General features: G+C 40.5%; 3 protein-coding genes across 5 annotated transcripts in view; 1 reads left to right on the top strand and 2 right to left on the bottom strand.

The window, feature by feature from the left end:
* The window catches only part of pphln1 (periphilin 1), a 63,652-nt gene that overhangs the window by 16,552 nt on the left and 21,773 nt on the right, over window positions 1–25,327 (top strand). The window contains exon 1 of one of the 2 annotated variants that reach the window (XM_055054613.1): window positions 5,060–5,081. The exons of the other annotated variant lie outside the window; for it this stretch is intronic. The gene's annotated coding sequence lies outside the window, so the exon portion shown is untranslated. Of the gene's footprint in view, window positions 1–5,059; window positions 5,082–25,327 lie in introns of those variants that run through there. 2 annotated transcript variants of the gene reach the window in all.
* On the bottom strand, window positions 3,058–9,697 carry gxylt1b (glucoside xylosyltransferase 1b). The gene is made up of 7 exons (XM_055054610.1): window positions 9,427–9,697; window positions 8,463–8,676; window positions 8,249–8,380; window positions 7,911–8,162; window positions 7,698–7,821; window positions 7,388–7,560; window positions 3,058–4,960 (listed from the first exon to the last, which is right to left on the bottom strand). Exons 1-7 carry the CDS (start codon window positions 9,627–9,629, stop codon window positions 4,799–4,801), a joined length of 1,260 nt encoding a protein of 419 aa, XP_054910585.1. The 5' UTR covers window positions 9,630–9,697; the 3' UTR covers window positions 3,058–4,798.
* On the bottom strand, window positions 10,931–24,978 carry yaf2 (YY1 associated factor 2). Of its 2 annotated transcripts, none has more exons than XM_055054617.1 (4): window positions 24,836–24,978; window positions 24,347–24,472; window positions 13,588–13,743; window positions 10,931–13,510 (listed from the first exon to the last, which is right to left on the bottom strand). In XM_055054617.1, the coding sequence occupies exons 1-4, from the start codon at window positions 24,859–24,861 to the stop codon at window positions 13,258–13,260; spliced, it is 561 nt and encodes a 186-aa protein (XP_054910592.1). In that variant the 5' UTR covers window positions 24,862–24,978; the 3' UTR covers window positions 10,931–13,257. The 2 variants fall into 2 exon arrangements, with proteins under 2 accessions (XP_054910592.1, XP_054910591.1); XM_055054616.1 differs by lacking the exon at window positions 24,836–24,978 and adding an exon at window positions 24,586–24,717.

The following is a 25,327-nucleotide window of genomic DNA, read 5'->3' as shown; positions in this document are numbered from 1 at the left end:
TGTCGCATTGTAACAACCTAATTTCCAAAAACGAATGGCTTGTAGAGCGGCGTAAGTCCTTGAATCAGCCTTTTTTTTTTCTTTCTTTTTTGAAAACACTGCATTTATCCAAGTCAAGATCCCAAATAGTCTCTGATTGAGGTCCACGGAAGAGATTTTGTTTGTGCGTGTGTTTGGAGTAGCATGGAAAGGTTCTTCTGCAGCTCAGGATGAGAAATTGGGTCAGAGACTACAGCAGAAGAGGCAGCATGGGGTAGAATGAAAACTTAAAGCTTTGGCAGAAATTCGAGGGAGGACGGCAAACACTGATCTTCTTCCGGAGCTGGACGGGCATCGCCTGGCCCGGCATCTCGTGGCATTTGCAGTGGAGAGAGCCTGTCAAACATGCACAGTAAACCGTCAGCAGAGGTAAATAAAGCAATCTGCTCGTGACGACTGTCGGTTCCTCTGTCAGTCTTTGCGCTCTGCGAGAAAAACAACAACAAAAAAACGCTGCAGCAAAGTCAGTTTCAGTTGGAGCAAAGTTGCGCTTTCCGGCATCAAACCTTCCCCCAGAGGTGCAAACGTGTACAAAACGAGTACAGAACATGGCGTCCTGCTTATTGGAGGTGAGGAGGGGGTGTTTGGGCCTCTCATCTCCTGTAGCTTTGTGACATGCAGACCCTATTACAGCATGTAAATGACCCGCCCCCCCGCTGTGCGATCTTGAGGTACAGTGTGACAAACATGCCCGCATTTGCAGAGTTGTGTGTGAGTTGTGCGTCCTTTACCTGCGCCTGCATGAAGCTCGTGCTGTCAGAAATTGGGCAGGTGTCATGTTTTTCTTTCCCTTTTTTTCTCTTTTTTTTCTTATGGGAAACATAAAAGTGCACATGGGGGGGAAAAAAAACAAAAAACATTACAAATACTGCCTAGACACGCTTAGTTTGCTGAGTGAAATTGTTTCAACGTGGTTTGATTCCTAATTTATTGTCTTATGGGCCAGAAGTGAGTCATTAAAACCTTTGGATCTCTGGCAGAGCTGCTATTGTTCTAATTAATATTATTTTTCTGAAATAATGACAGTGTGATGAAACCATGGAGACCGGTCTGTATTTTCGAATGTTTTTAATTTAATTGTACCATTGCAGCGTTATTCTAAGAGCATTCATTTATCAGAGAGCATATGCATTTGAAATTGATAATTATGCTTCATATTAGTTATTTAAAAGGATTTTAAACAGCTTGACTGCCTTGTAGTACCTGCTTTATTTTTGATTTCTTGACATGAAAATGAAGACAAGTACCACGATCTATCAGTCTATCAGTAGAAATTATAATATATAGCTGTTGAATTATGGGAAACTCATGATGTCAGGGAAACTGAATGATTGCCATTTACTTTAGACCTGAAAGGAAAGTGTGTATTCTTTTTACTATAACTCAACTCTGGTCCAGCAATGGGTTCATTTCCACCTTAATATTAAAGCAGCCTGATGATGCTGCTCTCATCCACATGTAATTTACCACAGAGAGAGTCTGTTTCTCTAAAAGAAGGTCCTTTTTCCCCGTGTTTGTTTTTGTGCCATGAATGGGACCATCAAAGAACATGTTTGCTGCTCCTACCAAAAAAAAAAAAAAAAAGAGAGAGAAAGACCCGTTTCTCTTTTTCCTTTTGATGATATAATTTTGAGAGCTCAACTCTGTTTTCAGTCAGGCCTCCGAAAGATCGAGCTCCGAAGCCAGAAAGCACCTTAATTGCTGTATCGGCTATGACGGCCTTTTTCTTTCATCACTAACACTCTCCATCAGCCTTTTCTCTGTCCTCCCACTACTCGCTCATCCTTGCTCTCCACTGACAATGGCGAAAAATGTCCAACCTCACCTGGATCCCACAACCCTTCGCATTATTTCTTCCTTTTGTCCGTCGCAAACAAACACACACACACTTGCGTTCAGCAGTTGTACAATGTTCCCGTTCTTTTTGGGGGGGGGTTTTCAAGCATCTTCCACTCGACCCGCTCGCTCCGAGAGCTGGAGGTCATGTATTTATTTTAGGTTCTCTCGCAGTGGAAAAAAGAAATCCAATCTGAGTAATTTATCGCAATATAAAGCATGTGGTTTCAGGGAAATTAAACCTTGGAAGATGAACTATTGAGCGTCGGGCTCCATTCAAGCCCTCCCCCACCCAAAAGGGACCCAGAGTGCTACACGTTGCTTTAAAGCGCACAGGTCAATAAAAGTAATTGATAAGCTTTCATATAGATATATAGTGATGAATGGGGGACGTTTATGGCGTAATGAATCAAACTAACTCTGGAGCCATAAATAGACAATGGTATGGCCCGCCATAACGGGAATAAGCGTAAACTCATCCGCTGTAGTCAATGGGATATCACAGACAGGGCACCTATAGGGCGGCTGTGTTATTGGTCCATCACTTACACTTTATGAGCGGCTCGGAGCCGAGGCGCAAGGAGTGTTGAATTGGGTGGCCGAGTCATAGATTATTGGCGAAGTCATTGATCTGTCAGAGATGGCGTCTGAAACATGGCATCAGGCTTCAACCTAGAACTTTTACAGGGCCAACAGAACATGTCGTTTTTCCAAAAAAAACAAAAAAAAAAAAAACAGGCAACTTAAATAAAAGTTTTGCTTTAAAAGTGGAATTCATAATGCAATGCAGAAGACGCCCTTCTCGCATATTTGTCATGAATCAGTGAAGTGAATTTCTTGTCTTACCAAAAATTCCCAATGATATTTGGGTTTAAGCCATTCTAGCACGATTATAGTTTGAGGTTTTGCTATGGCTGCACAATACCAGGCAAATGTGTAAGGACAATCGCGATCATCTCTAAATGAAGTTAAAAAAAATCATATCTACTTTCCTTTCACCTCGCATCTAAAACATGATGCTTCAATGATGAATATTTTTTGCAGGATGGTGTACCTTCTTAATTTAACTTAATCTGAAAATAATAGGTTCCATTTTTTGATGCACAAGTACTGAACGCTAATAAACGTTTGGAAAAATGCCTCCCCCTGGTGGCCGCATGAAGTACTGTCGAAATATAGATATAAAAAAAATTCAAATGTTTATGAAATCACAAAAAATCTGACATTGGAGACCCAGAAACATTGAATAAAACACATTTAACCCCTTACAACATGAAATACATTCAGTGGTGCACAAACTTTCATTACAGAAGCAAGTCTTTGGTATCAGAAGTGGGTTGTTCGCACACACATTCAACTGTCTTCTTATTTTACACCTGAATGCTAATTAAGACATTATTTATAAAACACATTATTAACACAATAGCTATGAATATATATATATATATATATATATATATATATATATACATTTCTTTTAAAACTGTAAAAAAAAATTTTTTTTAAATCACATTGCAAACGAAAACTTTGAAGGGGTAGAATTTCCATTTTGGTACTTTGCCCACATTTTCAGCATATAAAGATATATATAAAACATCTGATTTGGTAATGTGACACCAACAAGTAAAGAGCTGCTAAATATTCAAACATTTTCAACGTACAGTCACTTTTGCTAAGACATTCTCTAAGAGACATGTATTTAAGATTGGCATGTCAAGATCAGGATAATCTGTCCCTGATACCAGCCCTAGACTCAGACCGACATATAATTAAAATCAATTTATAAGCGGTAAAGTAACAGTTTTGTCAGTATTATCTGGCATACATTAGTATTCCAACAGCATAGCGCTTAACTCACTCGTAAAATGATGTTCCAGACACTGAAGTTTCTCTTATTCATTACAAGACAGCCTCAAGCATCTCCGACATAGATTATTTAGACACAATGTTGTAATATTCTAACATTGTGTCACTGGAAGTATGATTAGCTTAAGCATTTATATTTTAGAAATACAACTGACTCCACAGCTACAGTCCTAAATAAACTTGTGTTTTATTCCATTTTTAATGCTAGTGAATTTTGAAGCGAGAGGCTAATGCCAGCATGTTTGCTCTGATAATGACAGACGGTTGCGACTCTCCGAATAGACGGAACTTACAGAGAATATTCACAAACTTTCAAAACGTTTTGCTTTGCTTTGAGTATCAAAAATTGTAATTTTAATGTTTCAGCCGCTGCAACTCGCTCTTTCTTCAATTATCCTTCAACCTTTTGAAAAAAAAAGAAAAAAAAGAAAAAAAACTAAACTAAAACTTAGTTGGTTCCTTGTTTAAGTAATTTCTGAAAGCTATAAAAAAAAAAAGAAAAAAAAGTGGTCCATTGCACACTGATATCAAAATCTTTTATCCACTTCTCCAGTGGTTCCAATGTTCTTTTAATAAAAGTTCAATAAATTCTCCAGTATGGAAATCCCAGTGCCTTTCTTCTTCTTAGTTTTTACACTTTCAATCAGATTTAGAACTAAGTACATCAAGTAGATTTCCATTTCCTCCATGGAAGAGGCTTGCCACATCAAAAAATGCTTTTGAGGTGTCAATTTTCCAAAATACTGCCACTAAAACAAATACTTGATTAGACAGCTAATCAAGTATTTATACATCTGTAACATATTTGTTCTGGACTGTTCTGTTTGCAGCAGTGGTTTTACTCCATACGCTTATCCAGAGAATCTTACAAGAAGTAAGATACCACTGTAACATATTTGTCATAATCGTAGCTGGCTTTCGGAGCTCCAAGGAGCTGTTCTCCAATAGAATGTCAAATCTTCACTGCATCATCGCCTGTCATCACAAAGTTGTGTGATTTGAGAGTTCTGTCAGCTGGTTCACCAAACCGCGTTGCAACTCAACTTTACCACAGACGTCATCGTCCACGTGGAGCTTTCCTGTTTATGTTCTCCAGACTGAGTGCTAGTCTCTTGGTAAAGAGTGCATTGGATTTGCCACAGTAGGTGTGAGTCGTCTTCAGTAGTTCCTCCGTCAAAGGATCCAACAGAGAGGGGACCGGGTCTGATCCAAAAGAATACTGGAAAGACAAAAGAATGCGTTTGTTGTCAGGTTTGAGGCGAACTCGTGTCCTCTGGGGCCCATAAACGTGACCGGTAATCCTGGCTAAACATAAACTGCTCTACACCGTCGGTCTCCAGGTAATTCTATACGCTTAGTGTCCAGTAATAACCAGAGATGGCAGTAGAGGTTTCACGATTTCCCGATAATGAAGGGCTCTTTACAATGCTCCGAGGAAATCAAAGGGGAATTAACATTTTTTATGCCAGCTCATTTACTTGCGGTTGGGTTCCTTGATATTGGGTCGCAAAGAGATCGGCGTTTTTACGAGCCCGAAGCCAGACAGGCTCGTTGCTCATAAAGTTGCATTTACAGTTGGTGTTATTGATTTTGTGTGGCTGTCTGTGCATGGAATCACGCTCCGAATGCATCGCCAGTGGTAAAAAAAAAAAAATTAATAGCTGCTTCTCTGACTTTTTGCTATGAAGGGAAGGGAAAGAGGGCTGTGTTGCAGACAACAAGTAGGGGTTCATCAGCATGACCTAAATTTTATTTATTTAAACCTTTGGCTTTATTATTATCACCTTCTTTTAATTATTATTGCTGACATTCACAAGAGCCGCGACCTGGTTGAGGGACTGACGGCCAGCGGTGACAATACCACGCTACAGAAAATCATTTGTCATTCCACAATGTTGGAATTACCTAAGAAACACTACCTGCATTGCTATGTTCTTATTTGTAAAGCACATAGCAATGCATGCAATAGGATACAACTAAACATAGTTGAATGGTTACAGTGGAAACTTGGCTCAAACTTGGAATGGATGGAATTACAGATCGATGACGGAGGGAGGAAAGTAGATATTGACGGAGATATAAATAAATGTGGAAATATTTCTCCGCTGTCAAGCAGGAACTCTGTAATGATGTTCTTCCACCACTTTCTGATCAATTATGAGGCGCAAAAAACAAAAGACATGCGCTGCTGCATCTAAACAAACTGAAATGGATTAAATGGTCTGTCCAGACGTTTTAACCACACAGAAGATTAACCAATTTGCTCAGAACCTCCTGGCAAATCAAGAGTTGATCACAAATCTATAAAAAGCATCGTTTGGAGTGGGGGAAAAAAATGTGCATGTGAACAGCCGGTAGTACACGTGTCCAGTAGTGTCATTGATCCCGTCCTATAAAGCTACAGTCTTAACTCCAGGCTATGGGTAAGGTATGGATAAACCATCAGTTTGATCTACGTTCAATGGGAAAGCAATGAGACCAGCAGTGTTGATGGCTTCATTAAGTAAATGCCACTTGTGTCGTCGATATCATTAAACAGCGGGTAAGCAACCCATAAACATCCTCATGGGGCAAATTAGCTTTCAATCCGAGCATCTGCCAAAGATGAAGATTGGTGTTTGCCTGCACAAGGCAATTGCGAACTCTAAAGCCCTTTTGCTCTTTGGGGTCAGCAGCAATCCAAAATCTCATCCGAGAGAGAAGCAGGAGGCGGCGGAGGACAGCAGCTGGGTCACCGAGGCTGGAAACGGCTTTCATCAGTTGTCGAGCTAAATTAAACCAACAAGACTTAGAGCGGCCTTGTCAAATCCGCTCTTTAAACTTTGATGGACCCAGGAGACTTTCTTTTGTTGTTTTACAAGAGAGGCACTTTTTCTTTTACTTCTGCAGGAAGGCAAACTTGGAATAGAAAAACACTCTCAAAACATAATAGTTGTATTTAGAATCTTAACATGGCACTTTGTGAAAATAGAAATTATGATTAAAAAAACTTTAGTACTACTTTTCTAACTTTTTTTAAAATGCAGTTCTTGTAAAACATTTCCATTTGGAATGGGATTCTTCTTAAAGAGGTCCAATTTAAATGAAAAAATTTGATAATTTTTTTATTTACAGATATTTACTGATTCTATTGTGGAATAAATAGTAGAGAAAATGGTAAAAATATTTCAAATAAAACTCCCAGTTTAGTTTTGTTAATTATCAGTAATTGAAATCAACATTTTTTATAAGAAATTTTTCACAATAAATAATAAACACTTCAATAAATGTCCACCCCTCCTCAAGTATAGTGATGTTTGATATCTATTAATTCTGTTGTCTGACACTATTAAGATATTTCTTTGATTCCTTTCCATATAGCTAATACGTTTGTTGAATTAGCTATGTTTTATCTACTTTTGAATAAATGTTATACAACCTTGAAATGCAAGGTTAGATGGTAAATGCCTAGTGATATAAAATCTGATGATTTGAATTGAAACGCATTCTGAAAACGAGCAAAAGAGTCTCCTGGGGAGTCTGAAGCGCACGGGAAAACATCTTGGAGCTCGAAAATACTGTAAAAAGTAACTTCAGAATCAACACAGAAATGCAAAAAAAACCCGTTCATTGGCAATCTCAGGCCCTTGATGACGACTATACAAACCTTTTTTATTGCCTCGTAAACGGCTCTGAAAGCCGGTTGTTTGTAGTCGTGGTAAACCCCCCTGTTTCCGTGCAAGACGTAGATACCGTCCTCCTCAGCGGAGGCACAGTTGCTGCCGTATATGCAATGATCAGGGCGGTAGTTCCACTTGCATGGAAACTCCAGCAGAAACTCTAAGAGCAGACAGAGAGAAAAACTTTGAGGTAAGACTCACTAGTTAAATCTATGATATTACCAAAGTATGTGTTCAATTTTGAAGCTTTTAATTGAAATATCTCATCTGAAAGTGCCACAAGGACGTGATGCTTACCGGGATTATGATGAAAAATAATATTGAGAAGGTCCTGGTCTCCCCAGGTTATATTCAGTTTGTATTTCTGAAGGAGAGGCATCAGCAGCTCCTCCCAGCGCAGTCCCACGCGGGTCATATCGTTCTGTCAACACAAACGAGCTTTTTCAGACATTCGAGGACGTCAGGCACAGGAGAATGGGGCCCTCTTGTGGTCAAAAGAAGGAAGTTCACCTTGAAAAAGGTGCTTCTCATTCTTGTCATGTTCATAAGCATGACCCCAGAGTTGATACCCGTCCTCCCGTAGAAAGGGTGCCTTGCGAAGCGGCTGTACCAGGCAATGCGGGGCTCCTCGTGCTCAGGGGACATGGCCGCCAGCTGGGAAGGACTAAACTGGGACAGGAACTCCCATAAGCCATCGACAGGCTGAAGGAAGAGGATGTCGGAGTCGACGTACATGATCGAGTCGATGTCCTTTAAGATCAGCTGCAAAATTACAAACCACAAATCCGATCACAAAGATGTTGACCTCGAGGCTGATCAAGGTACATTTTCTCCTCTGAGCAACTCACGGGTAGGAAGAGCCTCTGAGAAGCACAGGGTTTAAAGAGCTTCTTCCACTCGCCGGCGTTCTCGCTGGGGAAGCTGATGGAGTACACGGTGTAGTTGAACCTCGAGCGGAACGAATCGGGCCACGACTCCAGCTGAAACGCACCGGTACAAAGTGCTGACGATGAGCAGTGGGGAAAGGGAAAATTCCCGATAGTAGCACGGAACGCAACTCACAGTCTCTACGAAGCTGGCATGGAGCTGATCTTCAGCGAAGATGTGCAAGTGGAGGAGCTTGACGCTGAAAAGCACAGCGGATTTGATCATGGTGAGGGTCTCCTCAAGCCTCTCGCCGCAGGCCACCACGGCCAGGTGCATTGTGGGCTCGGGTCCCCTTCGAACGCCGCTCCCCGCCGCACCTTCTGTATGCCCGCTTTGACGCATGATATACCTGAGGGGAAAGACTTGAGCTTTATAGTACAGAAAGAGGTATTCTAAAGAAATTTTTGGTTGTTCACAAAAAAGGTCAACAAGCAAACAAATATGGCGACATGGAGAAAGAACCCTCATCCAATGAGACCGAAATTTAACTTTTTGGCCGGCATGCAACACCCCTATATGTGACTGAAAATTAATATGTCCACTGAATGCACCATCCCCGCAATGAAACATGGTGGTGGCAGCATCATGGTGTGGGTTAGATCTCATGGAGGCTCTCCAGCCAATCTGGCTGAATTTCAGCTAATATACCAAAAAGAACGGAGAAGAATTTCACTCCAGATCTGCAGACATGTCCTCTCCAAAGAAACACTTTTCATTTTTCACTTGAAAACCACGCTTTGTAGTTTGATTGGTCTTTCAATAAAGATCAATAAATTACTTAAGAAATGAATGATTTCAGATTATGACTTAAAGAACAATAACAGCGACCCCTACAGGCCTCTAACTATATATATACCAGTGTTATAACAAAATAAATGGGTGCAGTAAAAGAAACATTCATTAGGTAAGATGTAAATGTTACAAAAAGAAAAAAAATATATAGACATTGATCAAGTTGATGTTTCTGCAACTGTTGCTTAATCACTGCCACATTCCTATACATCTCTCGGACTGAACTTTTTGATCTCAAACTTCTCTTTCAAGCATGCAATTTGAACACGTTTTTAAATTCAGCCCGAGTAATAAAACCCCGACCTACCTATTGTACCAGTGGGGTTTCTGGGGCCCGGCTCTGGCCGCGGAGCCCCGCCTGCCTCCGGTGCCTCTCTGCGGGATGAAAGCCCTCCTCGCGCCGGGTCCTCCGGCCGAGGCGTCCGTGTTAAACAGCTTGCTGTAAACGTACAAGCCCGAAAACACGGCGAACACCGTGCACAGCAGCAGCGCGCGTATGTAACGCCGCATTATGGTGTTGGAAAACGCATCTCCGAGCTAAAGTCATGACACAGAAACTAACGTTTTCTGTTTTTGGTTGGCCGTGAAGTGAGACCAATTGTGGAAGCGCTTCCTGTCGCGCTTTAAAAAATAAGACCCTTTTTGGCTGAATCGAACCGAGACAATGTCGCCCTCTGGTGGTGATCTTGAAGATCAACAACTCCCTTCATTAACCTTTTGTTTTTTTCAGCCGAGCTGTTTTAATCGTTTATTTCATGAAGCATTAAGTGGACCTTATTATTCTTTTGCATTTCTAGATTTTATTCATATAATCCTTTATTTTGTGCAGGATTCTTTTTGATACGTTAATTTACAAGAGGTATCTGTTACATCACAAAAACATAAAAACAATAATACAATCTACAAACACTAAGCACAACATATCACCCATTACACTGTATTAGTTACTATCTTAATTTTAATAAACATTAAAAATGATTCTATCATAATTTGCTCTGTTTAAAGATTTTAATTTTCCTTATCGCAAACGTTCAATTACTAACCCTCTGTTGCTCATCCTTTTAAATTGTTAGATATTTTACTTGCATTGGTTTTAATTTCAATGCAAGTAAAAAAAAAAAAAGAAAAAGAAAAAAAGTCAGAATCTCTTGATTCTCTTATTGGTGGTTATTGACAAAGTGATCAGAAATAGTCCATTTTGAACAGCTTGCAAAGTTTGATCTTTACTATTATAATACTCATCTAAAACTCCCTTCACCTTTTGGCTCGCATGCTTTTATTCTGAAAGGGGACAGAAGTTCATCTGTCCTCCCGGTGTTTAACCTGATCCCGCAGCAAGCAGCAGGCGGAGACCCTCCGTAGGGGGAAGGGTGGGAGCGAAAAATGAATAGGGGTCCCTGAAAGGACCCATTCAGTCTGGCTTTAAGAGAGTTGCTCTCAGTGAGTGGGGCAGGTTTGACAGACAGACCTGAAGGTCAATTGAATTATCATTAAGTGTGGGGGATAAAAAAAAAAAGAAAAAACACTTTGGTGTTTCGATGAAAAGTTGTGAAAATGTAAGGAACTACACAAGAACATATATAAAAAAACATGAATGTTTCCTTGATCTTGCTCTGGAGTTCTCTCGTCTGCCCTGAGACTGAGCAATGTTTGTTTGGATGAAAGCTAATCTTCCTTGTGTTGTGAGGGAAACAGAACCAGTAATAGTTAATCCAAGATTAAGAAAAAAAAAAAGAAAAGAAAGCAAGCTGGGTCCTACAGGCACTTGCACGTCTGAAATAATAGCTGGGTGTGTGTACAATAAGCAGGACGAGTTTTTCTTGTTTTTAATTTGGTAGGTTTCTTATTTAGACGCATAATAAACAACACAGTTTAAACAAAGGAGCATGGTAAAGCATGACAAATGATAATGATTTAAAAAAAACTACCAATAAGTGATAAAGTTGCAATTTTTTTCCATTTTTGCCACAAATGAATCTTTTGAGTTCACACACTTAGTCCCAGCTAGAGCGGTGAACGCAATGGACACATGAAACAGTCCTAACAACTAAGAGACGCCGCCTTTTCCACAATATATCAAGACTTTAATAATATCATGCTGTGACACTTCTCTGTGCGCTAAAATGTCAAAATCTTGACAACACTGATATGATGAATATAACCACATCCAAACATTGTAGTAGAATATTATAGAAAGCTATTTTCTCTATACAACTGTTCTACGGGTCTTAGAGGTTACGGTGGAGTTCATCTGTTGTGATTCTGCTGGAGGTTGTTGTCTTCTAGAGCTTCTCCGTTTCTGAAGTCCTCGCTTTCTCAAAGTTCATGTTGAGAAGCCCACTTTTTTTTTTTCCTCCCACGTCTTGCGTCGAGTGGTAAAAATGGGCTTCTTGTGCTTTTTCACAAGGACTTGGGCCCTCTCTGCAGATCACACAGGTTGCAAGAAGTGTCCCAGAGTCATTTACAGCTTCAGTCACTTTACCACCTTTTATATGTAGCTGAGATATCTTCCTCTTCTTGTGCGATCAGCAACTTTTAACAGTAACCCTGGTTTGAAATGAGTTCCAGTCCAAGAAAAGCACAAAAATGTTGCATATTTGCACATCTCCAGCCTTTAGAATATGCGTCTATAAATATAAATCTCCATCTGAGGGAATTTGACAAGTAGGATCCCTGGTGTATCATTATGAACGTTAACAGTTTATTTACGTTTTGTAGAGAAAAGGTTGAGGGAAATAAAATTAAAAAAAGCACGGACTGAGTTTTAGACTGGTGTAGTGCATCAAGGTGGAGGCAGCTGGCCAAAAACGAGTGGAATCAGAGGCTGACTCAGCACCTCGACCACTCGCCACATTCCCCAGGAGATTCACAAGCACCGTCATGGTGCTGAAAGAGGCTGACATCAGGGAGTGCCTTCGCTATGATGCACAATTTATGCCGGCTCCGCAGTAAGAAGTTTACATCCACTTATCACAGGCCAAGTGTGAATGTTGGAGGTTCAAGCTTAATCTAGATATGTTTACTAAGGTAGAAATCAAGGCTTTGGGGTCATTGCTCAGAAATGTCGCGGTAACCTTTCCAAAATGATGTTTGGGAAAGCTTTTTAGTCCTAGAGAAATGAGAAACTTTTTAGTTTGGAGGAAAAATACAGCACCAATTGTCAAGAAGCGTGGAGGAAGCATCATGTTGAGGCTTCGTTTATGTTTTGCTGTGAGTGGGACTGGAACAAAAGGACAAAATCGAAAACTATACAGGCTTAAAACCTCTATTTGTATTTTAACCACAAAGCCCAAAATGAATGTGATATTCATGAGTGGACGTTGACTTCTTACTGGAACTACAGCAACGTTTAAAAAACAAAAAAAAACAAAAGTGGCAGCATAATAGGCATCCTGATGGAATGTTTCTACTCTGAGATTAGAAGTACAAATGTACTTTAGGTCTTGATGTGTCTAGTGAAGGGAGTCCCTTGGTTAATATTGTATTCCACAGCACAACACCTTGTATTGACTTTCTCTCTCTGGAGAGAGGAAAAAAGCAGACTGTTTGCAACATCGTTCAACTCCAGGTTTTACCTTTCATATCAGTGTGAGTTTCAGCCAGATGACTTAATGCTTTCACTACAAATTTCCTGTAGATATTTTTGCAATAAGCTGTTGCAAGAAGCTTCCAGATCAGCTGTAGAGGTTCGCTGTAGAGTTCGAGAGTCGCTGGTGAAACAGAGAAAGGTCATGCTTTCAGTTTTTAAACTGGACACCTCCAGGTAGGGATAGAAGAAACTGCTGACCACGATGATGATGATAACAGTAGGACTGTGCAGTTCTTACAGGAAACTTTAAATCTCAACTCAAGGTGATTGAGTGCTCTGTCCAAAGTTTGTCCCAAGTTTTAATAAGAAGTTCCTCACTAGGACCAAACTTTTTAGAAGTCCATATTCTAGCAGCAGACTTTAGTCAGTTCAGCAAAACATGTCTTCATAATGTTGTGGAGAATCTTTTGGGTGGCTGAACAACAAATCTTACCTTTCAAAAACAGAATCTTCAAAACATCGCCCCTTCCCCCAAAATGTTTTTCCACTAGTGACAATAGCGAGGGCCCCGGAGACGCAGGTTTCCTGTGAGGTGTTGAGTGGGGAGAATCAGAGGGACTCCCCGTTTACTGAGCTTCCCTCTCCTCGGGATAGGGAAGAGTGGGAGAAGCTCTTTTCCGTGTTTTCTGAGCCGGAGCCGTTTTGGCTGTGATGGTCGGCCAGTGAGGCAGAGCTGGAGGAAGGAGTGGATGTGGACGAGGGCTTGGCCTTCTCCTTAAAGTCTGTTATGATGACCGTGAGGTCTCCGACTGTCACCTCCAGATGCTGGGCGCTGCTCCGGTCAATATTTTTTAATCTTGGCCTAAATGGGGGACCAAAGCGCAAACAATGTATAATCCTGCACTGATTAACATTCTGGTGCAGAATTGACTTGTTTACCTCATCTTCTTGTGGCTGTTCTTCTTGGGTGCTGGCTCTCTTTCACTCTTGTCCCTCTCGACCCTCTCCTTCTTTTCCTTTTTGGGCTGTGATGGTAAAACAAACTGCTGCGTTACTTGCTGCTGGGAGACGAGCTGGGAGACGGGACGAGGCTTCCTGGTGGTGCGGAAAGAGCAGTGAAGAGATACATGAAGCGTCAGAGAGAAGAGAGATGTGTGGCAGATTAATGAGAGGGAAAATCACTGAGAGCACATGACCTCTCGCTGGCCTACTGCTGTAATGAAGAGCTAAAAAAGCCTGTTGGTACTAGAAAGGATTGTACTGCTGAGTTTTAATATTGGTTCACAATGGCATATTAAAAATGCACGAGTGCACACATTTCACATAATATTTCTGCAGAGGTACTTTAAAACTCTCGCAGGAAAGATACATGTAGGGTATTATTATATATACATATATAGAGAGAGAGAGAATTGGTAGCGTACATGTATCAAAATATGTATCTGATTTAAGCTCATGTAGTCTCTACCAGAGCAGCTCTACCAGAAGCAAGCTGCAGACTTTGGCTTTATGAAAATTAAATGAACGTTTGTAGCTGCCAAATTTAATCATAAGGCTGGTAACACAAAGTAGCCGAAACCATCTGCAGTGTCGGCCCATTTGGACAAGTATTGCAGAACCCTGGGCCAGATTTTAACCAAAATGAGTCTCTATGGCCCGTTCGGCTTAATGCAGCAGCTTTTGGCCATTTTCCCCAAAAGGAGGGAATATGCGGTCAGCTGTCTTCTTCAGAGGGGGGAAATGGTTGTTTAGCGATTCTGGGGTGACCTAAATTTGGGCACAGCTTCAAAAAGTCTCTTGTCTGCCTTTTTTCAGACTTATCAGTGTCTTTACAGAATCACATTTGGTACAAGCAAGGGTAGAGTGAAATGCAAATGGGTCTCTTGGCCTACATAACTCTCTGATAGAGAGGAGATAGTGGGATGCTTTAATATGTCTGTCTTGTCAGCAAGATGCAGCAAAACTGCTGACATCCTTGTTAAACTAAAGATAGATGCCTTCAAGTCTTCAGAGCTGTGAAGAGCTAGAAGCTTCCTTTATGTTAAATATTCCTGCAACAATGAAAGACGGTACAAAAGAGTGTGATTGTAAGGAAATCTTTTGTTCAACAATGTAATTTACTGTCATTACAGACCCATTAAGTCTATTACTCCTCATTAATACAATAAATCAGAGAACACCAAACCGTGCTCTACCAGCCTGTACCTGCTACAGAAGGACATACTTAAGGCTGTCACAATAAGCACTAAATCAATCGCATAATAAAATAAAATGAGCATAATAATTGCCATTTGGACAACAAAGAGTTACTCCCCTTTAATATTGTTGAAAAGCCATTTTCAGAAACACAGCAAACATTTGACACCCAGTACAAAGTAATTAACTTGCACTTTCTGCCACCGTTGCCTATTTTTCCTGACTAAGCTAAATGATTTTTTTTTTCTTTGTTGCCACAGAAAGTACGCCTGGGCCAATGAATCTATGTTGAGCTGTGTCACTTTGTGACAAAGCCCGCAAGCCTTTTCAGGGTTGCCGCTAGCTCTGTTGTGGCAACTCCAACATGATGGTGGTGAACTCACTGACACTTTGGCTGCCGCAGTTCTTTTAAAGAAAACAAGCAAGGACACATAGAGATGGTTTTTTTATTGTCTGGCTTGAAGTATTTTGTTAAAAGGGTTTGCGTCTGCTTGCCTTTATATCAACTCTGAGACGGTTGCTATAAGTAAATGGAGGGAGGGGTTACTGTGAAGTCAAACCTCAATGCAATCAGCTGATGTATTATTAGAATGAAGGAAGGCAGCCAGTATAAACAGGACTGGCTCTGGTAACCCAATCAAACAGTGTTTATCTTACCACTTAGGCCCTTCCCTGAGCTCTCTGGCTGCTGACTAGGAGTCTGAGAGAGAGAGAATTTATTGATTCCTAAAATAATTTCAGCACATAATACCAAAAGCTTCGACAATATTGGGTGTTGGATAGTCATGAAGCGTCATGAAGCATTTTGACCCACAGCAAAACTGTATTGATACTGTGTCACTGAATACTGACACCTGCTGGACATTAAAAATCCCTACAGGCAACGTGGTTGACAGACTGATTTGATTACCTCGTCTATATAATAAGATTTAAGTCATTGTATTCTGTTGTATATTATATATGATGTCATATCTTCAGTTAAATTCAAAATATATTTGATATTCTTAGATACAGTCAATAAATAATGTGAACATGTACCATAAAGTGAAAATTTCAGTGAACATGTTTGGAAAGAGGATGCTTATGGACCGCCACACACACATTTTTATTTTAAAAAAATTAATTTTTCCAACATTTTGAAATTTAGGCTGTTATGCTTTTTTTGACAAAATTTTTCCTGTTGTAGAAAAAAGGAAGTAAACAATATATTTCTATGAAATGATTTATAAAAAGCAACTCAGTAATTTGTATAGTGGCTCTATACCTGAGTTTATCCAAGGTGTATCTGGGACTTCATTCTAATGGCTGGCCCGATAATGCCTCAGCATTGAGGAGGTGGATTTATTTAAATAAGACATTTCTGTCAAACATATGCAACACTTAATCTGCAGAACATAATCTGAAAGTAAACTAAGAGTTAATTTCAGCTGAATTTGGAGTCAGATAGCTCAAGTAGAAACTGAAAAGAACTGGATGAAACAACGACAAAGTGATAAACAACACCTTACTGTCTCATGTAAGAACAAAATGGTCCCAAACTACAAAACCTTTCGTTTGCCTTAAGGCTGCTCCATCGTTGACACTGTACCGTAAAAAATCAATAATTCTTTTGGCAAATGCATCCTGTTGACAGATTCGCTTCCTCATAAACACAGTTTGGTGCGCCGGCGTCATTTTGAAACGGTTCCTGTATCGGTCACATGACTTGCTGAAAGCAATACGCGCACCGAGACGGGGTTTTGTCTATGGGCTTGATGTATGCGCCGACCGGCCGGTGTTGCTGGGCCCATCGCTAGTGTTGGATGAGTAGCTGGAAGTCAATATCTGCTCTTCTCAGGCAATCAATTCTGCAACAGTTACACATGTGGAAAAATTGAGATGTTATGAGGCGAAACCAAAGACATGGATTTCAGAAGGGAAAGCTGGATGACAAAAGTTTTCCAAACAAAACCACACAGTCTGAGAAAGGAAAAAAAAAGAAAAGTCTCCTCCAAAAGACTGAAACAAGGGTTCATTGTAGAATAAGGAGATGGTTGGAGACTAACTTGCTTTATCCTGTACCGTGCACAGTTAAAACAAAAAACCTGAACCCTCACATTTTACTGACCGGGAACTCTGGGTGACCTTATCCTGAATATGTTGTGCACAAACACACATGCTATCTATCACTATCTCAGTGTGGGTTTTCACACTCCTCTCCCTCCTTCCGATGCACTCACTGACCTCACACTCTTCCTCCACTAATGGCCTGGGCTGGAAACAGATGGTAACTTTATTGCTGCCGACAGACTTATAAACAGTGTGTGTGCACATTTACCTGGCACAACACATTTTTAAGTGTCTATTGTGATCTTTGAAACGTTCTGATGCAATTATTAGGTCTTTCTGAGTTTCATAACATCTCTTCTCCCCACTAAACAGTGCTGAAGTGGTACTCGTATGTAATTTATAGTTTTTTGGCATCTGGACAATCTAATGTTAGTGAAAGTGTACAAAACACAGACAACTGTGGAATAGAATATGCTAGATTTAGTGGATCCCTTAAATTAAATTTTCTTAATCCGCAAAAATGTCGCTGTTTTATTTGGCACATCAACTAAACCCTGTTTAAGAACCAGAAGTAAAGGAATTGTCCTGTTGAATATTATTTTCAAAAATAATTTAGAAAGGCCAAAATTGATCTGCCTTTTTTTTTGGGAAAAAGTGTGTGTTCAAAAACTAAATTGAGCAACAAAATCTTAAATCATAATGTACTGAACCAAGAATAAGCCCCCTTACAATTTAAGTAGATGTATGAAAAAAGGCCTCCTTATCATCTTGCACATAATGTTCTTTAATAGCTTTCTGAAATTTGCCTGAGGGTGAAAAGGTTGGAATGTAGGAGATTGATTGAACCTTGCAGGTGCTGCTCTGAGACGTGTAGCTAACCCTACACAGTCGTCCTCCTGAGAGATGCAGATGTGTTTTGCACTACAGTTGGATGAAAATGTATTTCAAAAACTAGCAGTAGGAGTGACGGTTAAATTTGAGGTAATCTTCGGCCCAAAACCTTCATTATAACCAGCCCATATGAGCATTGGACTTCTCAGCAATGTCAGTAACAACTGAATACCTTGCATTTCCAGGCCCTCCAGTGAGGTTCAAGGTCTGGACTATAACTGGAGGAGGATGTGAACCTGGTAGTTCCACATTGAATTATTCCCATATCTTTACAGGTTAATTTGCTTTTTGTAGAGCACATATTTTATTGTTTTTCATCATTTCAGAGGCCGTTCTTTTATTTGTAAGCGAGAGGACATAAATAAGGGAGATTCCCTCTATTGTATAGACTAAAAATTCTTCATCTATGTAGGTTTGCGTCAGTGATTTAACTGGAGTTAGCTCACTTATGCCTTTGAAAATAAACTTTATGAAAAAGCAAACAAAGAGTAACAGGAAATGGATGAAAACAGATCTCCACAAAAACACCATTCATTATCTAAACTGTAATAGGGAGCAGCACATATGATCCCTTTTCAAGGGCTAGAAAGGAATCTTTCTACACAGCACGGAAACTTTGATCTTTTTTTTCTGCTGAACTGTTGATCTTTTAATGATTTGGATCTAAAGCATGGCTCTGCAGATGTTTCAACTACGAGCCATAATTTGTCGAGCACACTGTGACAGGCAAACAGCCCTGGGAACAGCTGTTGGTCTGCATGTACGTATCCAGTACGGTGGTGGGCAGCTATAAGGAAATCTCATCTCGCTATTCAGTGGTGATTGTGAAATAGCATATTTTCCACCCTGTTGATTACCTTCAATGATGGCGTGTGTGTGTTTTGTCTTTTTAGCAGCAGGTTGCTTGCTGCTCCTGGGAGCTCCTCCAACCCGATGATTAATGTCTTTTCCTGCCTGTACATGCTACCATTTTGTGTGTGTGTGTGTAATACAGAGACAGATGGCTCTCTCTGTCCTTTGGTTTATGACACCTTCTGCAGCCCACTGACCACACTGTGCTGCACACAATCCCCTGCCTTCACACACAATGCGTCATGCATCGGTGTCATAATCAGTGATTACAGGCTTATCGGGCAGCTATAATTTTTGAGCTGCGCTGATGTGATAACAGCTAGCATCGTTGTCCGAGGTGTACACTTTCTGTCTGTGCAATGCGTGAGCGCTAATACCGGCAACCCACACTAACGACTCATCTGCGACACTTAGCAGAAAATGTAATCATGGCATCCATTTATATTCAGAGAAAGCCAGCACAAAAGAGAAGTGGATGTGTTTAATAACACTCATTCCTCAATGACTTGAGCCTCAAAAGCTCGGCAGGACAATGAAAGAAAACCAAGGAATTTATCAGCACCTAAGGGGATGAAAACATGCGACTGTCTGAGGCGTTATTCTCCGCTAACATCACAGTTCTGAGTAATTAGAGAGAAAAACACACACACACAGGCACTATAAAAGCAGGAAAATGGGGAAAACTGTGGCTTGCATGCAGCGTTTCTCATGAGAAAAGACAACATGTGCAGAGGCATCTCATTAAAACAGAATACATCTTATTGAGCTTATGTAATATTCAAGCTTTCTGGGAAAAGAAATTAGCTGAAAGCCATAAACAACAAAATCAGTCTGAAAAAGAATCTATCCCAATAGGAAAGCAGACAACAGATGCATTAATCTCCAACTTATTTTACACATTTTTCCATCTGATAAAAATCCATAGGCCTTTTCACAAAAATTTTGACATAAATCCACCACTTTTGCTCACATTTACACTTTCAAACTAAGCAAAACAGTGAGCCTCAGGACAGAATCCTTGTGCGTGTTCAAATACTTACAGCATGGTAGAATCAGAGGTAACAAAAGCATATTTGCAGTCCTCTGATTTAGTTCTTTACACTAAAATAGGCTTCACTTCCACCTTGCCACTACCTCTCCTAAAAAATGCAACAAACTCCACCCATAATTTCCCCTCCATTTTATGCAGCAGGAAGTTGATATGAAACGAAACTTTTCCACCTGGGAAATAATGAGCTTTTGATTGGACCATAAAAATTTATGGTCAGCTGGTATTTTGTTTAGTATAAGTTGATGATATGATGCAGTTCACATGTTCATTGCTTATTTATAGATCAGTAGAAAAAAATTGACAAGAATATTACAGTGGAACTCTGTTATGTCCTAACAACATGATTTTGTTCCTGGTGCTATAAATACTTAGGAAGTTTCTACCAACCCTTGATTTTACCTCATTGGAGAAGCTGAAAAAAGGCTGAGCTAAACAGTTGCCATTTGGTTTTTGGGCAGTTAAATCAACCCTGCAAAAAATATTTAGAGATTTTGTCAGATGTTTCAACAAAAAAAACATATTACCAACCTTAATAAGGGGAAAACAGAAAAACAACTGTTTTTTTTCTTAACTTTTTTGCTTTTGCACCTTCACTGTGTGGGTGAGCTTTAGGGGAAAAAAAACATCTAACCAAAAAAAAAAAAAGCCAAATACTGACAGGCTCCCAGTCAGCCAGAATAGTTTGTGCTTGTTTAGGTGGAGCTCTCGAAAAACCTGCACATCAGTCATTCTGTCAGAAAGGTGCCCGAGGTTCAGTTCGACTCTGGGGGAGAGGAGAAGAAAAAATAAAAGAGCAAACGGCAAATGCAAAGAGAGAGGGATGAGCACAAACAGGAGCAGGCTCACTGTTCTGACCTGCAGAATGAGTCTGTAATGTTGCAAAACAAGATCTGAAACGCTCAGTGCATCGCTGGTGGCTCTGACTCGTCAGCTCAGAAATGTTACAGGTGAAGTCGATGCCAGAGAAGGTTATTACGCCACGTTAATGTTTTGTTAAGAGTCTTTAGGCCTTAACGCTCCCTGTCGGAAGCATTTATTCCATATTTTGCTTTGATTCCAAACATCAGACCGACTTTAAGTTGCTTAGTAGCTTTCCATGAATACTCAAGAGCTTTGGAACGAGTCATCCTGGCTGCATGAAGGTCTTGTGCCTTGCTCAAGAACCTGTGTAACCATGTAACTTGTTTCTTTGTCCCTCATTTATCAAATAGCACAACAATACTACCACTCCATGACCTCCATATTCAGCATCTGTTTTCAAAAAACTGGGACTGAGCCCAAGCACTTCCAGGAAGATAAAAATCTGGCCCGCTTTTTCTCAGCAAACTGGTAATTTAATGAGTGCCTCATCCGCTGCCTCCTCTACGGCTCCTTTGATTAAATACTGTAAATGAGAAGCAAGCAGTAGAGGAGCAACCATGTTGCTGTATTAATTTGCACAAATGACTGCATTCGGTTTGCAGCAAGAAAGTCATTTCTCTACCTCTTCAAATTTAGAAACACGATTACAGTGCCTTGCAATAGTATTCATAACCCCTTAGATTTTCTCCTGTTTTGTTACGTTACAGAAACAAGTCGTGTCGTATTTTATAGAAATCAACACAAAATAGAGTATGCAAGGGGTAAAAATGCTCTTGCAAAGTCACTACATACCAAAACGTTCTGCGTGTTGCAGGTTGTGCTTCGTTAAATCTGACTTCTGAGTTGCTGACAGCATTAGTGAAGCATCAGCCAGTTCCCACTTTGTCAAACTGTCGTCGGCAGACACCATTACCTCCGATAAGAGTCCAGTTCTGCTGATGTGCGCTTGCTTGGATGCAATCAAAATCACAGGCTCGTCTCGCTGCTTTCAGTCAGCATGCGGCTTTGGACCCCCTGCAGCAGATCATCTTCCCACGCCACTGGAATCCAGGCTGCAAGATGCGCTAAACTCTACAAGATGTGCTGAGCTTTGCTTGCATAAAACATTTATCCTGACGTCTGGACTAAAGTCTACAAGCAAATGCTTTCATATCTTTTTTCGTGATATTTCACATGTCAACCCTGTGCTGTTACTGTGTGATAGGCTGATTTAAAGTCCCATTAGATGCTGTTGTGAGAGGCTTCTCCTGACATGTGCACACGCTATGCCTCTGTCAGACAGGAATTCATTGCTTCACAACTACGGCTCAGTCATTCTTGTTAAGTACCAAGCATAAAAATCTGCTTACCTTCAAAGAGCTCAAAGAGAAGCGTTTGGTCACTAATATCTGCGCAGCCTTTTCACATTAGTGTCACCGTATTTCAATACTTTGGTTGCAAAATAATGACCTTCAAAGAGACCCTTAGCAGCAATCTATTTAAAGTGAATGCCTCTAAATATATATCTGCACATATATTTAGCCAAAATATGAATTGAAAAGAGAGTTTCTTGAAACTTCTAACGAGAAAACTTTCTGTTTCTCTTGGCGAGATGTGACATTTCAGATCACTAAACAGAAAAGTTTGGTTCCGTTCCTCCCTTCACAAATGCTAACATGCAGTTTGCTTAAACCAACTGAGAGTTTCAACAGAAACTGATTTGGTCGGTTGGGACTAGGACTGAGCTTTAAATTGAACAAACACTCCATGTGGGTTCAGTGTGAAGCCCAGGAAGAACAAGAACATCTTTGATGCTATATGGCTGGGTCATTTCTACAGGACATAAGACCCTTGTTAAAGTGCATGGCTCATAGACTTTGAAGTATCAAGATTTTTTTAGAATCTAGAGTACTGTACCAGGAGAAATCTGTACTAGAGTCCAAAACATATGAATCAACATAGAAACACAACCTTCTTTCAGTTCCCAAACCCAAATACTGGCACTCACTCCAAATACACTTTGAAGGCAACACTGTGAAAGACCTGAGGATGTGCAAAAAGAAGAGATTACAGATGCATGTCTTCCAAAACACAGGAGATGTTTTTGGAATTTGTGGTTTGGAGGGGAATTCTGAGTTGTGTCCTTGCCAACATCCTGAAGGACCAAAACAAAAAGATGGGGAAGGCAAATAATGTCACATTTGTTTTTATAAGGATCTAGACAAGTTCTTGGCAGCGCTGAAAGCTACTTTTGATGAGTCGATGAAGTGTCCTCTACATGGCGACAGCAGTATGTCCGCTGCTTCAACCACTTTCAACAACTGAACTCCAGTTTTTCCTTTTTTTTTTGCCTGTGTGTGTGTATGTGTATTACCCTGCGAATATGCATGCAGTCATGTTGAAAATTTGCATGATGGGCGCATCTGGGCTCAAGAGCGTGCATGTGTGTGTCCCTCCGACAGCAGGCTGATTAAGCTGTTGCATAGTAATGAGCTATGGCTGTCTGTCTGGCAGCTGCTCTTTTTACAACAAAGCCTCCCACTCGCACATACAAAGAAATAAACGGAATCATTACACACGCAGGGGAAAAAAATAACCACAAAGGCCATCAAAGATCCATTGTTTTAGATAGTATAATCACTGAGAAAGTTGTGCTAATGCAGAAGGAGAATTAGTAATTCACTCAAGAGGGAGATCATGGAACAACACACACACCGTGTCCCACGGCAGGAGTGCACTGCTACACTTCCTCTCCTTTATTCCTCGGTATTGTTTTTCCTTCTCAAAGAGAGCCGCTCAGGAATAACTCCAATTTCCTGCTTCCAATTTCTAGTGTGAACTCTGCACCTTAATGCCATCAACGTGTGGGTAATTACCCATCTATCGAGGGTGTATATATTGTTTTGAAAGAAGTTGGTTCCCCCCTATAGGCATGGGCGAGTTGCAAGGTACATTAATGTTTTAGTGAAATGGTTGCGCTATTAAACAAGCGTTCCGATTGTTGTCTTGAACCTCAGGAAGAGGTGTTTCATGTCTTGCTCATTTTCTTCAACTGGAAATGTTACCATGCAGCCAAAATTGCCTTAACTTGACTAGCAGTAAGTACAAAAGCCTTCTTTTAGACAGATAACCACCAGTGCACATCCAAAATGGTCAATGGATTAAGCTGTAAGAGCAGTGAATTATCCATCTTTTAGCTATTTGTCTGACTCCTAGCATCCTCGTCCAGCTAAAATTAAGCCTGAAGAAAAGAAAAAAAAAATCCATCTTAATCCTAAAGCTATTATTTGACAAAACTGATATTTCTGAACAGTTTTGGATATGCTGTACAATATTTAATAACAAAGGTTACCAGAAACATCACTTTTGTACATCACTATGCATTAAAAAAAGATTTGATTTCATTTTGCAGCAACAGTCTGTAATCGGGTTAAGCAATGTCAAATAGAAACAAATCAAGATATAAAAACGTCACAAAAAAAAGAAAAAAAATCAAAATGTTTCTTATTTTGTAGACTGCCAAATAATCAAACCCACCATTTATACAAACAAAAACAACTTTAAAAAATAAGCACGTGGCCCACAACTGTTAACAGTTTTTAAGCCATAATTGTATTTGGAAGAAGGTCTGAATGTGTTACTAATGCTTAATAAAGCATTTTCTGAACTATGCAAAGGCAGCAAAAGAGAGAGGTGATCGTGACTAAGTGTCGTTTTGATGTAAGGGGGTGGAGGGCAGCCCAGCCATCCCTCCCTCCCAGGGGACCCACTAATGCCCACCCGAACGCATAAAACCTCATGCCATATCCATCGCCTTACCTTGTTGACGTCCCCTTCCTCACATCACACATCATGCACTTAAAAGCCTCTGCCGTGTTCTTGTAGGTGCACACGCTGCAGTCCCAAAACCCCTCGTCGGAGGAGGGCTTCGGTTGACGCTTCGGCCTTTGAAGACAATAAATGTGGAAATGAAGGAGAAATAATAATAATAATATAAAATAATGAGTTTATAAGCAAAAATGAGGGGGGTAAGAGTGACTTCGGATAGCGAAACAAACCTCTGGTAAAAGCCTAAAGGATTCAGGAAACCATCATCTGCACGCGCGCCGTGATCTGACACTGTAATTGCGATGAGGTTTTTTTTAACACCCGAGCGAGGATACATGGCACGCGCTCATACACGAGAAGGAGAGGGAGAGACCGAAAGAGAAAAGCCCATTTTTCCTCCTTCTCCTCCTCCCCCCCCCCCCTCCGTGGACCGTGGGCTTGCCTCTGTGTCCGCTCCCCTCCCCTGGTTAAAATATTTACCTTGTGGGGCTCCGCTTGTCGCCCATGCCAGACCAGGGTTTATCTGGAGGAGCTGGGACGAGCAGAAGTCGTGTTATTTTCCGATTATCCCAGGAAAGAAGCGATGCGCCTTTTACCCGCTCGGCTTCCAGCTGTCGTGGAAACTCCGCTTGGGAAATCGCCACGTGACTCGAAACGGCCAATCAGCGTGCGGTTATTTCCTGAGGCTGACATTCCGCTTCTTGATGAATAATGCTGCGTTCAGGGACACCGTGGAAACTCCTGATAGTGAATCGTCCTTGTTAAATTGTACCGGAAACGAATTGCAGGTGCATCTACATTGATGAGAATTTAATTAATCGCATTATAAAAGTTAAGTTCATAATTATTACAGAATCACTGTGCACAGATTGATATGTTTCAATGTTTCCGGTCAGCGCTTACAGAAAATTAAAACCTAAAATGTGGAATGTCTTCCTATTGTAAAATATGTCCTTTATATCCTTTCAATGC

This window comes from Poeciliopsis prolifica, unplaced genomic scaffold, assembly GCF_027474105.1.
Source record: "Poeciliopsis prolifica strain line A6 unplaced genomic scaffold, Auburn_PproV2 SCAFFOLD040, whole genome shotgun sequence".
NCBI classification, from domain to species: Eukaryota; Metazoa; Chordata; class Actinopteri; order Cyprinodontiformes; family Poeciliidae; genus Poeciliopsis; species Poeciliopsis prolifica.
The sequence above is the reverse complement of the archived record's forward strand: the minus strand, read 5'-3'. Positions and strand labels throughout refer to the sequence as shown.

Excerpts from the sequence above, each read along its gene's own strand:
- gxylt1b (XM_055054610.1), bottom strand. The coding sequence starts at position 9,629 with ATGCGGCGTTACATACGCGCGCTGCTGCTGTGCACGGTGTTCGCCGTG. Across the intron at positions 8,677-9,426 it reads AAACCCCACTGGTACAATAG|GTATATCATGCGTCAAAGCG; the intron begins GTAGGTCGGGGT and ends CTTTCCCCTCAG. Across the intron at positions 4,961-7,387 it reads TTTACGAGGCAATAAAAAAG|TATTCTTTTGGATCAGACCC; the intron begins GTTTGTATAGTC and ends TTGTCTTTCCAG.
- yaf2 (XM_055054616.1), bottom strand. The coding sequence starts at position 24,692 with ATGTATCCTCGCTCGGGTGTTAAAAAAAACCTCATCGCAATTACAGTG. Across the intron at positions 24,473-24,585 it reads CCTTTAGGCTTTTACCAGAG|GCCGAAGCGTCAACCGAAGC; the intron begins GTTTGTTTCGCT and ends TTGTCTTCAAAG. Across the intron at positions 13,744-24,346 it reads AGGAAGGGGACGTCAACAAG|GAAGCCTCGTCCCGTCTCCC; the intron begins GTAAGGCGATGG and ends CCGCACCACCAG.